Source organism: Eufriesea mexicana, unplaced genomic scaffold (genome assembly GCF_001483705.2).
Source record: "Eufriesea mexicana isolate 0111107269 unplaced genomic scaffold, ASM148370v2 scaffold3062, whole genome shotgun sequence".
Lineage (NCBI taxonomy): Eukaryota > Metazoa > Arthropoda > Insecta > Hymenoptera > Apidae > Eufriesea > Eufriesea mexicana.
Genome location: NW_016911092.1, coordinates 397,758 through 411,630, shown reverse-complemented (window position 1 = coordinate 411,630; position 13,873 = coordinate 397,758). Strand labels below are relative to the sequence as shown.

At 32.0% G+C, this 13,873-nt stretch overlaps 1 protein-coding gene across 2 annotated transcripts in view; it reads left to right on the top strand.

Moving 5' to 3' along the window:
• The window catches only part of Nha1 (Na[+]/H[+] hydrogen antiporter 1), a 217,451-nt gene that overhangs the window by 111,631 nt on the left and 91,947 nt on the right, over positions 1-13,873 (top strand). For both annotated transcript variants that reach the window (XM_017904712.1, XM_017904711.1), the window contains exon 3: positions 11,763-12,027. In XM_017904712.1, the coding sequence (XP_017760201.1) occupies positions 11,763-12,027 (265 nt within the window). The remainder of the gene's footprint in view (positions 1-11,762; positions 12,028-13,873) is intronic.

The window sequence follows — 13,873 nt, the reverse complement described above, 5'->3', positions numbered from 1 at the left end:
TATAGAATACTATAAAATATTTAAATAAAATAATTATACAATTTTCTTTATTTTCAAGAGACAAAATTTTATAATAAAATTTAATTCCTTGTAAATGCTATTTTAACACTCAGATTACTATGAGAATATTCAAGTACTGACAAAGTAAGAATAATTTTTACATATTTTTGTAATACGATAATTTGCAATATGGTACTGTGGTGAGCTATAGAATATTATGAAATATTTAAATAAAATAATTATACAATCTTTTTATTTTCAAGAGATAAAATTTTATAATAAAATTTAATTCCTTGTAAATGCTATTTTAACACTCAGATTTTATGAGAATATTCAATTACTGACAAAGTAAGAATAATTTTCACATACTTTTGTAACACGATAATTTACAATACGACACTGTCGTAAGCTATAGAATATTATAAAATAATTAAATGAAATAATAATTATTCGATTTCCTTTCTTTTTAAGAGGCACAAAAATCTATAGTAAAATTTAGTTCCTTGTAATTGGTATTTTAACACTCGTAAGATTACTATGAGAATATTCAATCACTGACAAGGTAAGAATAATTTTTACATGTTTTTGTAATACGATAATTTGCAATATGGTACTGTCGTGAGGTATAGAATACTATAAAATATTTAAATAAAATAATTATACAATTTTTTTTATTTTCAAGAGACAAAATTTTATAATAAAATTTAATTCCTTGTAAATGCTATTTTAACACTCAGATTACTATGAGAATATTCAAGTACTGACAAAGTAAGAATAATTTTTACATATTTTTGTAATACGATAATTTGCAATATGGTACTGTGGTGAGATATAGAATACTATAAAATATTTAAATAAAATAATTATACAATTTTTTTTATTTTCAAGAGACATAATTTTATAATAAAATTTAATTCCTTGTAAATGCTATTTTAACACTCAGATTATTATGAGAATATTCAATCACTGACAAGGTAAGAATAATTTTTACATATTTTTGTAATACGATAATTTGCAATATGGTACTGTCGTGAGCTATAGAATACTATAAAATATTTAAAGGGAAATAATTATACGATGTTTTAAATTTCCAAGGGACAAAATTTTATAACAAAATTTAGTTCCTTGTAAATGATATTTCAACATTCACAAGATTACTATGAGAATATTCAATCACTGCCAAAGTAAGAATAATTTTCACATATTTTTGTAATAGGATAATTTGCAATACGACACTGTCGTTAGCTATAGAATACTATAAAATATCAAATAATATTTAATACTAGAAAATATTTAGAAAAAAGAAATAAATAATCATACTATTTCCTTTTAAGGAATATAAAATTAATTCCTCGTAAATGCTACTTTTTTAATACTCGCAAGATTACTATTACAAACAAAATTGTATTATATTATTAAAATATATTAATAAATATATTATACTATTATATTTTCTGTATTTTAAAATCAAATTCATGGTAAGATAGAAATTTTTTGACAATTTTCAAAGAGAGGCGTATCGTCGCGATTAAAAATTAATTTTGCAAATTTATTCACTCGAGCGACGGCAATTTTGGAACGAATTATCCTCGCGCGTAAAGATCGAAATCGTCTGCGAGTAAGCGCGTAAATTCCTTTTATTTAGCGTGAGATTATGCAACGACAAAGTTCTCGTTCGGTGAACTGCATCGTGGAACTTCCGTTCAGACAACTTGCTGGAAGTTGGTCCTGAAAACGATATTATTCTTCAATCAGCGTGCAAGCAGGTCAGGAAGCGGCAGGATCCAAATTTCGCTGGAAAATTCCGCGCAGCTTGTAAGGGGGAAGCGGAGGAAAGAAAAAGCCGGTAAGAACCTCGTTGAATTTCAATTCGACTCGATCGAACGCCACGGCGAAACTTTTTCTCGATGGTGAAACGCTTGAAAATACCGGGCCGAGGATCGTTAGAGCTTCCTCCGAGGCGAAAGCTCGAATTAAACGTTAAACGTATCCCTGCATCGTCCTCGCTTGCACCTCGCCGATGGGTAATGCAAGTACGCTTGCACAAATGAAGCTCGTGAATATCTGAGTGGCAAGAAATGGCGAAATATCGAACAATGCCGAGTTGCTTTGTGAGGAAATTTTCTTTAATCTCGTTCCTCTGTATTCTTTCAAGGAGAGTGCAAGTCCTTCGGGTCACCGATTTAGTCGAAACTTTGCAGGTTTGTAGATATCGTTATGCAGTTTAAGAAAATATATCATTATAGCGGTAACTATTCAATAACTTTTGAGATATTTACAATTAAAATTTTGTTACACTTGAATTATGGCTTTATTATCGATAGTTTTCAACTGGAGTTGTAGCGTAACGGTGGTAGTCGAGAATTTCTATTCTCGAGGACCGGGGTTCGATTCCGGTTTAATGGATTAAAATTTTTTTCCAATCTATTTTTTGTCTTTTATTCATTTTTCGCCTATGAAAACATTGTAAATAAAGAATTGTAAATAAAAAATTGTAAATAAAATTTGTTAATAAAAAAGTTTATTTTTTACCCTTTCTTATGCCAGTATATATTTACTACTTAATAATAAGAATATTATGCAAGAAAAACACTTTTTTACGGCAATCTTATTTATTAGTAACTAATTATTAAATTAAAGATTGTATAAGAATGCTGCCTATAATTCCAACTTTGCTGCGCAGCTATAAATGTTCACGAATTAATTACAAAAACTTGGAAATTTATTATTTTTCTGCTGCCGAATTGATTTATTAAGGTGCATTATTAACGCCTAAGCAGAAGTGGTATCTAGTTCGAATAAAAATTTTACCGCCTGCGATCAGTGCCATCTATGATTTGGGCTCAAAAATCAAGAAAGTGATAGGAATATAGAATGAGCAAGGAGGTCGTCGATGCACTGGTCACGTGGTAGAAAAGGACAGAGAGGGGATAGAAAAGGATAGAATGGCCCCGTCAGTGAAAAATTATTAATTACTCAATTTCCGTAAACAATTTGTGAACTTTTATAATTTCATTGCAAAGCTGGAACTTCAGGCTACATTCTTATATATTTTTCGTAAAGAATTTAACTCTAAATTGTTAGATATTAATTTTTGTTTTATGGCGTCTATAATTTCGTATCGGCGACCATCACGATCTACCGTGGAAATATTTAATACTAAACGAAACTAGAAGCAAAATGTGATCAAACGATATATGAGAAGATTCGCAAGGACATTGTCTTTCTAATGAGTGCATAAAGTTTCATAAATTAATTGCGTAAAGAATAGTAATTAACGAAAATCCAATGGCGTCTTCGACAACAATTCAAACACTCCGAAGAATAATAATTAATAATAAATTAATTAGGGACAAATTTCTATGGAAAATATTAATTAATTACTCACTTCCTGCGATTAATTTATGAACTTTTATAATTGCATCGTAAAGGCAGATCCTTCAGGAACTTTCCAATATATTTTTCCATAGAAATTTGTCCCTAATTAATTTATTATTAATTATTATTCTTCGGAGTGTTTGAATTGTTGTCGAAGACGCCATTGGATTTTCGTTAATTACTATTCTTTACGCAATTAATTTATGAAACTTTATGCACTCATTAGAAAGACAATGTCCTTGCGAATCTTCTCATATATCGTTTGATCACATTTTGCTTCTAGTTTCGTTTAGTATTAAATATTTCCACGGTAGATCGTGATGGTCGCCGATACGAAATTATAGACGCCATAAAACAAAAATTAATATCTAACAATTTAGAGTTAAATTCTTTACGAAAAATATATAAGAATGTAGCCTGAAGTTCCAGCTTTGCAATGAAATTATAAAAGTTCACAAATTGTTTACGGAAATTGAGTAATTAATAATTTTTCACTGACGGGGCCATTCTATCCTTTTCTATCCCCTCTCTGTCCTTTTCTACCACGTGACCAGTACATCGACGACCTCCTTGCTCATTCTATATTCCTATCACTTTCTTGATTTTTGAGCCCAAATCATAGATGGCACTGATCGCAGGCGGTAAAATTTTTATTCGAACTAGATACCACTTCTGCTTAGGCGTTAATAATGCACCTTAATAAATCAATTCGGCAGCAGAAAAATAATAAATTTCCAAGTTTTTGTAATTAATTCGTGAACATTTATAGCTGCGCAGCAAAGTTGGAATTATAGGCAGCATTCTTATACAATCTTTAATTTAATAATTAGTTACTAATAAATAAGATTGCCGTAAAAAAGTGTTTTTCTTGCATAATATTTTTATTATTAAATAGTAAATATATACTGGCATAAGAAAAGGTAAAAAATAAATTTTTTTATTAACAAATTTTAAGAATATTTGGTAGCTTAGGAATTTAAAAACTTGAGTGTTGGAGAAATTGGAAATTTAGAAGATTAGAAATTTGGAAATTTAGATATTTGAAAACTAGAAAATTTACTAGTTTAGGAATGAAAAAATTTACGTATTGGGGAATTGTAAATTTAGAAATTCGATTATTTGTAAATCTTGTAGTTTAATAATTTACAAATTATAATTATTTGAATATTTACAAATTTAAAATTAAAATACTTGGAATTAAGAAAATTTATGGGTCTGCAGATTTTCAGATATAAACAACTGAGTTTAAAAATTTGAAATATTTGTATTTTTAACGGAAATGCAAATTTTTGTTGGATGTAAAATTACGAACTGCATATTTTCATGAATAATACTGACATCCGTGTAAAATTGAATCATCGCCGAAAGCACATTTTCGCAATGAAGGAATCGTATTAGATTGTGTGTAGACCTTTTGAATTGCAAAACAGCGGATGAATTGATTAAGGTTTCTACAACGTCCAAGTTTTAATTTATGCATTGCTCTTTTTTGCAAAGAAGAAAAAACCTCTTGAATAGGGAGTCAGTTAAGGCGCTTCAGCTGGTACACTGTTTAATTTTAATTATCATCCAATTAACATTATTTGCATTACCCCGCTATTACAGACGTTGAAATTCTATTACACGCTGATCACGTGAAAGAATTCCATCGATCTATGCTTTCACAGAAATCTTCTACCTGCTGCGAAGGTTTATCTAAGACCTCTTTTCTTTTGTCAAACATTTCGAGTGTCCTCATGCATGCTGATGTATGGCAGTTCAGGTAAAACGAATGCAAATTAGAAATTCTTCAAAGACACTGACTGTAAGATATCAGAAGGACGTTCTGCTTCGCTAAATTTTACAGAAGAACCTTGGTACCAATTTTCATTGGTATGATTACACCCCCTTAAGTAACACCCTTTTTAATCTGGCAAAATTTTAACATTAAAATATAATTAAATTATAATTAAAATATAAAAGCTACTATTTAATGATCGAGGTACTTTACTGTATTTATTTAAGGTGCATTTATGTTATTTAGAGTGGAGGGTGAAGGTTCTTTACTTTTTTAATTTTTTAATCATTTTTTATTTATTTATTATTTTCATCTTTTATTTTTATTTTTCATTTTGCGACATACCAGATATAAATATCCCTTGCCCGAATTTTCAAATCTGATTTTGCCTTCTTCGACTCGAGTCATACCATACTACATTGCACAAAATTGTTGTAAGACAGTCGTCTGTTTATTTTCAAAGTTTAAGAGGAATTTAAAAAATTTAGATATATAGGATGCTTGACATCGTTTGCCAAAAATTATTCTTTCGGAAAAGAATACTAATTACCAGATTTTGTCACCTGAAAATGGCTATGTATCGAGACTCAAACAATACGTCCTGTTGATAAGTATGAAAAATATCTTAATCTAACTTAGAGCGAGAGAATTAGAGCAAAATTATTGACACTTTATTGACAGTATACTTTATTGACGGCTACCGATCTTTAATTGGTACATAAACATAACGAGTGTAGATAATAATTTAATGGTACGACGAAGATAAGTGAATATATTAATTACAGTTCTATCTCAGTATGAGTCAAGTTAATTTTTCCAAAAGCAGGTATATGTTTTAAGTAATTGCAAAAAGACAAATTCCGAGATCAGTTATTTTGATTGATTTAGTACTTTCAGTGTTAAATTTTGTGTCAAGTACTAAAACTTATTACTCTACTTTCACGATGCTGAGATATTTTATTTCAACTAACTCTAATTTGTAAATCGAAACATTTTATTACATCTGTGGTATCGTATCATAATCCTAAATCAAGTAGATTCTACATAGCACATTTTAAACGAGGACCAACACAAATAACGAAACATACTTATAATGCTTTGAAATGGACGTAGGAATTTATGGCGTTTATTTATGGCGTGTCCTGAAAGAGCCTAGATGCAGTGGGGTAAGTTTCCCCCTGTGGAAGAAAACCCAAAAAATTCGGGAACTTGTCGAGAAGAAACGTACCCTGTCGCTCGTGCTCCCCCATAATTTCTAAAATAAAGCCTTCAACCTCTGTTGCATTACGACGAATTTTATTTCGCCCATACTTTAATTTTTATCCAACTCCTAATTCAACAGTAGCCATTTTGAATTTCCTATATGTTTTGATTGAATAATTTAATTGTATTGACATTTCCGATGAATCTAGTGGTAAGCTAAAAATTTTACATAAATGAAGAAACCAGAACCTATTGAATTGCTATAGCCATTTTGATTTTCCTCCTGATGGAAAGTTTTGGGACATAGAAATTGGGAGTGAAAAGGAATTTTGTTATATCTATGCTAAATGCAATTGGCTGAAAATAGAGGTGTCAATATTAAACCTATCGCGACCATGGAATGAAAAGACTGAGCTATAATAAACGCACCTTCTTCTAATTCAATTAAATTATTCCTGCACCTCTATAAAGCTCTCAGGCTTCGCTAACTTTACGTAAAAGATGAGAAAAAGCTGGTGAAACTTGGAAGATTTCGACGTGTTCCGATCACCGAAGAAACGAAACGATCCATTCGAACTTAGGAAGATCCCGTCAGCCCGACAGCTCTTCTAATTCCATCAAAAACGTCGAACCCTTATCCATTCGGATCCGACCCAATCGCGAGGAGTCGTCGACGCCTTCGGCTTCCGCCGAATCCTGCTGCTTCGTCGCTATGCAAATGAAAATCCACGGTCGCGGAAAAGCCGTGGAACGTACTCGACGAAAACTCGGGTCTCGCGGATAGTTAAAGACGGCACCGGGTGGAACTTTGCGAAACCGGTTCGCGGAGCCGTCCGAAACTTATCCTATTACGAGTTTCCACGACGAAGGTGGGACAGAGAGACGAGAGGAGGCTGCGTTTCGGTCTGGCCAGCGAGTGCTTCTGCGAGGCATCGGGAAATCTTGGGAAAGCGCGTCGAATTTACACGGACGCGGCCTGCAAGCGATAACCTAGCTATCTGCGTCGAGACGGGTACCCGTCTTGGCTGGGTCCTCAAAGAGGGTGCACGAGTGACCCGTCTGAGATGCAGCAGCGAAGTCCTCCCGAGGACCGAACTTGCACGACGGCCAAGTTGACCGCCGAGAAAGAAGTTAAGAGGTTAAACAGGTTGATGAAGGTTCGTCTTCGAAACGGAAACGTGTTTAACTTCGTTCTCCAGGTGGTCCTGACGAGGGTGGTCTGGGGGGTTGTTGAAGTGGAGACTGGGATGGAGTGAGGATATGTCACTATTTTTATTTTTTAATTTTGGAATTAATTGTTCCTTATGTATGTCTATGTGGAATGTAGAGTATACATCATCTACTATACATATCAACTATATAAGGGTTGTTCTATTGATGTGAAGATTGGAATTAGGTGATGTTTATAACGAGTCGTCTTGATTAATTTTGGTATTATTAAATCATTTAGATAAAACCGTATTTTTTTTCTTTTTTGGTTAGTTATATTTTATTTTTCATTATAAAAATTAATAATTCGTGATATATGTAAATCGTGCCTATATATAGTATACGACATCTATTCTGTATTATATTGACTGTATATATGGGATGGGGTGAGTATATGTGGTAATTTTTATTTTTTAATATTGGAATTAATTGTTCCTTATCTATATCTATGTGGAATTTACAGTATACGTCATCTACTATATATACCTACTGTATAAGGGTTCTGTTGATGTGAAGATAAGAATTGGGTGATGTTTATAACGATTAGTTTAGTCTTGATTAATTTTATTTAATATTTAATTATTCGAATAAAACTGTTTTTTTCCTTCTTTTTTTGTCTAATAATATTTTATTTTTTATAATATTGTATTGGAATTAATGATTTGTGATATATGTAAATCGTGCCTATATATAGTACACGATATCTGTTCTCTACTATATTGGCTGTATATGGAGTACTAGGTAATAATAATTTAATTAATTAAAATAGTAAAATATAATATATTGGAAATATTACATCGTATTTATAAAAATATTTCTATATTATAATTGGTAATATAGGGTATCCCAAAATTTACGCAATATTTGAATTTTGTGTCATTTGCGTGGTAAAGCGTTGCCAACGAGAATGAAATACAGCCTGACAGCTGACAGTTCAGGGTTAGTAAAAATGGAGCATTTCACGAAAGAACTACGGGTCTTTATTGTTGAGCAATATTTACAATTTTTAATTAAAAACCTGTGTTTTTTACCAAAATTACTTCTCGCATAAATATTATATTATTTTAATGTTAATAAATAGATATATTTATAAATAACTGCATACGTCATATTATTTATGAAAATAAGTATGTATTAATTCATACTTTCAATAATTACAAAAATAAAAAATCTAAAACTATTAATTTTTACTGTTTTAATAATTCTATTGGCAATTACTATATGCTATTATGTCTCCATTATTGTATCATTATACTGATACCATATTATTCCATCCGCAGTTATTAATGGTTCCAATATACTAAATAAAACCGGAGAACTTTACCAAAATTCATATGTTTTCTACTTCTATATAAGTAAAATCTCGATTATAGAGAGATAGAAATCTCGCTCGACCAAGTTTCATAGCCCCATAAAGTATTTCACTTTGCAGCCAGAAAAAGCTGGTACCATTTGAACTCTTATTTAGAGTTTGGTGAAAATGAAAAATGGCCGAATGCGGGGACATTATGGAATTCCTCGAGCATCTCGTTCTTCGCGAATGGAAAAACTTCGTAATCGTTGATGATTGCGTCGGCGGATCGATTTTTGTAAATTGCAACTTGCAAATTGATACGTTTTATATCTGGTAAATAAAGCACGCGTATTTATCAAACTGCAGTTCGGTGGAAGCACATTCGACGATAACGCTGACCGGGACAAACATTACGACATTATCTGCGATAAATCGTATGTAAAATTATCGCAACGAGTGCAAATACTCTTTTTCCTAAACCATGTTTATACCAACGCAGACAACGCGGCAGAAAAACCGAGTCAGCGCGATAACCATCGAATTTTTTGGCTTTTAACATCCGATTTTTCTCCTGTTTTTCAGCGTTCTCGTTGTTCCCGCGTGTTAATAATTGGGTCGTTCATGGGCCAGAGTGATTAACTCGGTTTTTCGAATTTTTCAAAATTTTAGTGCCGGAACCCTTGACCGATGCTTAACTTTTTATAATTAAAACACAATAAATTCCTCGTTTTTGTTTTGCGCAGTTAATCGATTTGGCAAATGACCAACTCAATTGAGGACGTTTCTGAAAAAAGGTCAGTAAGCCAAAATTGCGAGTCGAGCATATCGTGTCGGAAGTTTTTATTTTAACGCAGAGCAAGTTTCATTTACCTTATTCATTAAAATAATAAATTTAAATTTTGTGGTTATATTTTTAGACGATGTACTATTTAAAAAAGGCTTATAAAACTGTGGATTTTTTCTCCAAATCCATCATAAGTTTTTATATATGATAAGATAAGAGGAGTTTAAATTTATTATAACATTGCTGACTTTATAATCGGATCATACAAGTTTGCTCATTTTTTTCAGTGGAATTCGCGACTTTTAATCAATTTTCACCATCAAAACTTTGTGAATATAACCATCTTTGTTTTTATTTTCTTTATTTTTCACTTTTATTTCTGTTTTTTATTTTTCGCGAATGAATTCGAGCAGATCTTCTCGAGAACTCGCGGTATATAAATAGCACCGTCGTCACGCGATGAATTTCGAAATTAGAGTCTCTTGTCGAGCAAAATGTCAGAGGTTTTATAGGTCCCGAAGTTAGAGGTGGAAGTGGTAGAATAGGTTATAGTTCAGACATCTGACGTACGTCTGGATTCGTAGGAAACAGCTGATGCTCGTAGAGAGTCATTCAGAATTTTCGATGATAACGAGAATGTATATTACCTTATTTTATCATAATTGAATCACTCATTTGTCAAACTGATTGACTCCATAGAATAGAATATAGGAATTTGACTTTTATCGAATAACTTTTTCCATATGAATATTTAAAAAATTTTTAAAATAGAATTAATCACTTAGAACATTTTGGTCTATAATTACATCCATTAATGGGGGTGTTAATAAAAATATTATATATAATAAATTTTCTTTATCGAACAATTATTGTTTTAAATAATTTTACCTATAAATTTAGATTTTAACTATAATCTTAGATTCCTACATAATTTTTCCAACGAAGCTTCTTTCAAAAAATTATAGGGGTCAATATTTAAATAATAATTTATCATTTTTCCATGACTCTCGCGTAGTGTTCACAAATTTTTACTGGTTTTAATCGTTGTTTTACGCGAATACAAAATTCTGATCGATTAATCGTCTGCTAGATAATCTGGGTTAATTATCACACTGTGTACGAGACCAGCAGGTGTTCTAATATTTATGAACAAAGCTGCATACTCAGCTATACAAAGGAACGATGTAACAGCTCATCTCTCTCTCTCTCTCTTTCTTTCTCCATGCATATTAAATTTACAGATGAATAACAAGATAAAAGTTGCGATCGGTTCAGAGCGTGGATTTCGCGTACAATGGCTGTCAAAAGTTCCTACCTAAGTTATATTTCTATTTTAATTTGAATATTATATTGGCAAATTAAATAGGAGCAAGTATAATAAAATTGTATCTTGCATAATTGTAAAAATTATTATTTTCAAGTATGAGTCATACATTTTTGGAGAAGTTAATTTCACGTTTCCTAAACATCACAGGTAGGAAATATAAATTCCAAAATATAAATTCAGTTTAAATCTGGAAGCCCTAATTGTGATAATAATCCGATTCTTACTGTAAGTTTCGCAAACTTAAAATTTTGAATTACGTATTTTATAAATTTATAATACAGGATTCATTTATTAAACACCCTTTTACTTTAAATTAAGAAATTTTGAGTTTACTTGGGATTCTTTGTCTTAGAAAAAATCATATAAGGAGTTTTATGAAAATATTGGTCAGCAACGAAGTATGAATCTTGCTCTAAAAAGCACAAACTTTAGAAAAAATAATTTACTGCACAAATATATAAATACCGAGTATAAAAGTAATCCTACTTTATGATACGCTGTAATAAAGCTGCACACTGGTCAAAACCTTTTGACAGCGACTGTATTCAAATACAGGAGCCACTTTAACATTACTAATCACCAATTAGCTCGGAGCAAGCTAAAAGTTTCGCTAAAATTTCCGAGAATTTAATACCATAAAGATTAGTCGCTGTTCTTTCTGATCCACGTTACCGCCAATTAGCTCGAAAGAGTTTGAGAACTGGACAAGAATTATCCGGATAAAAATGTCCCGGGATATAACGATAATACCATAACGATCAGTTACTGATCTTGCCGTTTTATGTTACAGAAAAATCGCTCTAGTCATTATCCTCACAAGAGCTGGTTTGGATCTGGATCCAAACGCCCTGAAGAGGTTGAAAGTCACGGTCCCGAAACTCGGCCTGATTCCATGGGTTGTCGAAGCGCTCGTGTTGGCCATAATGACGAGATATCTGCTTCATATGCCATGGATATGGGGTTTGCTACTTGGAAGTGTCATAGCTGCCGTTTCACCAGCGGTCGTGGTGCCTTGTCTCTTCAGGTTACGTGCCAAAGGTTACGGAGTTGCCAAGGTAAGATTATTTTATCAAGAATTAACTTGGAATTTTTCGTCGAGAAATATGGAAAAAGATTTTGTTAATTTATCAGGTTTTACTTTGTCAAATAATTATTTTAAATATTATTATTAATATTATTATTATTATTATTTTCTCTGTGGAGCACTTTCAGTAAAAGCTTCGCTATTGAATGATCACAAATCTAGGGCCATCTAATTAAAGCTGAGGCTACATTTTTATTTATTTTTTGGGTCTTTGGACCCTTGAGGTGTCTTGGAACCAAGAATTTTGTATTTTCATAATATGGCGTATTTCTAAACATTATACTATATTTCTGAAATACATCGAATTCTAAAATTAAAGCTAAATTAAGAATAAGACTCCTAGGACAAATGTTTAAGAGCATATGTATTTTAATAGTGAAATCATGCGAGATAACGGGGTTAGAAGATAATAGTATATAGCACGACAATGAGCACAGAGTCATGAATAATAGATTTTACGTACATATAGATTCTTGAATTATAAGTAATTGCTCGTGGATGGCGCATGATGCACAGGGATTTGCGACTCATTAGAGCGTTGTATTATACAGGCTTTTGTTATAGACTTTCGTCGTGTTGTAATTGAAGTTACGAGCTGGTACTTCGGAATAGGTACTCGAAGCTTTAGAAGCTACCTCAAAGATTCAAAGTTTGGTTAAAATATTCCTGTTCGAAGTTTTAGTATCTGGTAAGTTTTGATATTCGAAGATTTAGGAGCTGGAACTGTGACATTCAAAGCTTTAGTTCTTCCCGCTTTGCTGTTTGGAATTTCGGTATTTCGCGAAAATGGGTATTTAAACTTCTCACACTCAAACGCTTCCCATCTCCGAATTTTTGTTCACGATCAAATTTTAGACGATAATAAGTACACCAAGTTTAGTAAATCTAGCTAAAAAGATGGGCATGACAAAATTTCCATTATTTTTAGGATATAATGATGAATTATCAATCAATATGGCAAAGCAAAAAAATAAATAAGTAAAAATGGTGCAAATTATTAACGTTTTCTATTCAAAGTTTTGTATTTATGTACGTTGTTCAAATATTCAAAAATATGTTAAAATAAAACAATTATAAATTTAAAGAATTTAAAAAATTATATTTAAAATAAATTTAAGTTTAAAAAATAGCACCACTGAGGAGACAACTCACTAATCACTGATAACTATCATGACAGTCAACGTGTTATTCCCCATAAACCAAACTTTTTAATTCTTCCATAAACTAAGGAATTCGAAAAATTTTTCCACTATTCATTTCTATAACTCTGAAACAACAGAAACAAGATACCGAATGCTCAAAAACACCGTTCATCATTATATCCACATTTACTTGACTCGACTATCGAATCGATGAAATCCTGAACCATCATCCAAAAACCTGACACTCGATCAGTTTTAATCCTCGAATTTCCCCAAATTCGTATTCATCAAATCGCGTATAATATCAAATTTTCAAAATTCGATAGATGCACACCCAAAGAAATGAAATTCCATGCAACCAGTAATTCGAGCTGCTCCATAACTGCACGAGAATATTCGATCCCAAAAGGCCAATACGATGTCATTAAAAATTACTCGAGCGAACTATCCGACACCTGAAACAAACAAAATCGATCGGACATCGATTCCTTCAGACACACGACAGTCGTTACTCTCGCGCCAAAAAGCGTGCAGTCCTAAAACGGGAACAGCTCCCAACAGTCGATAGCTCTCCGATATACGCTAATATAATTTGCGAACACGAACTCCGTGCAACTATTCGCAGACAGCTCGTCCCTGTTTCCAGCCAGTTTTGGATTCTTCGATGCGGTTCAG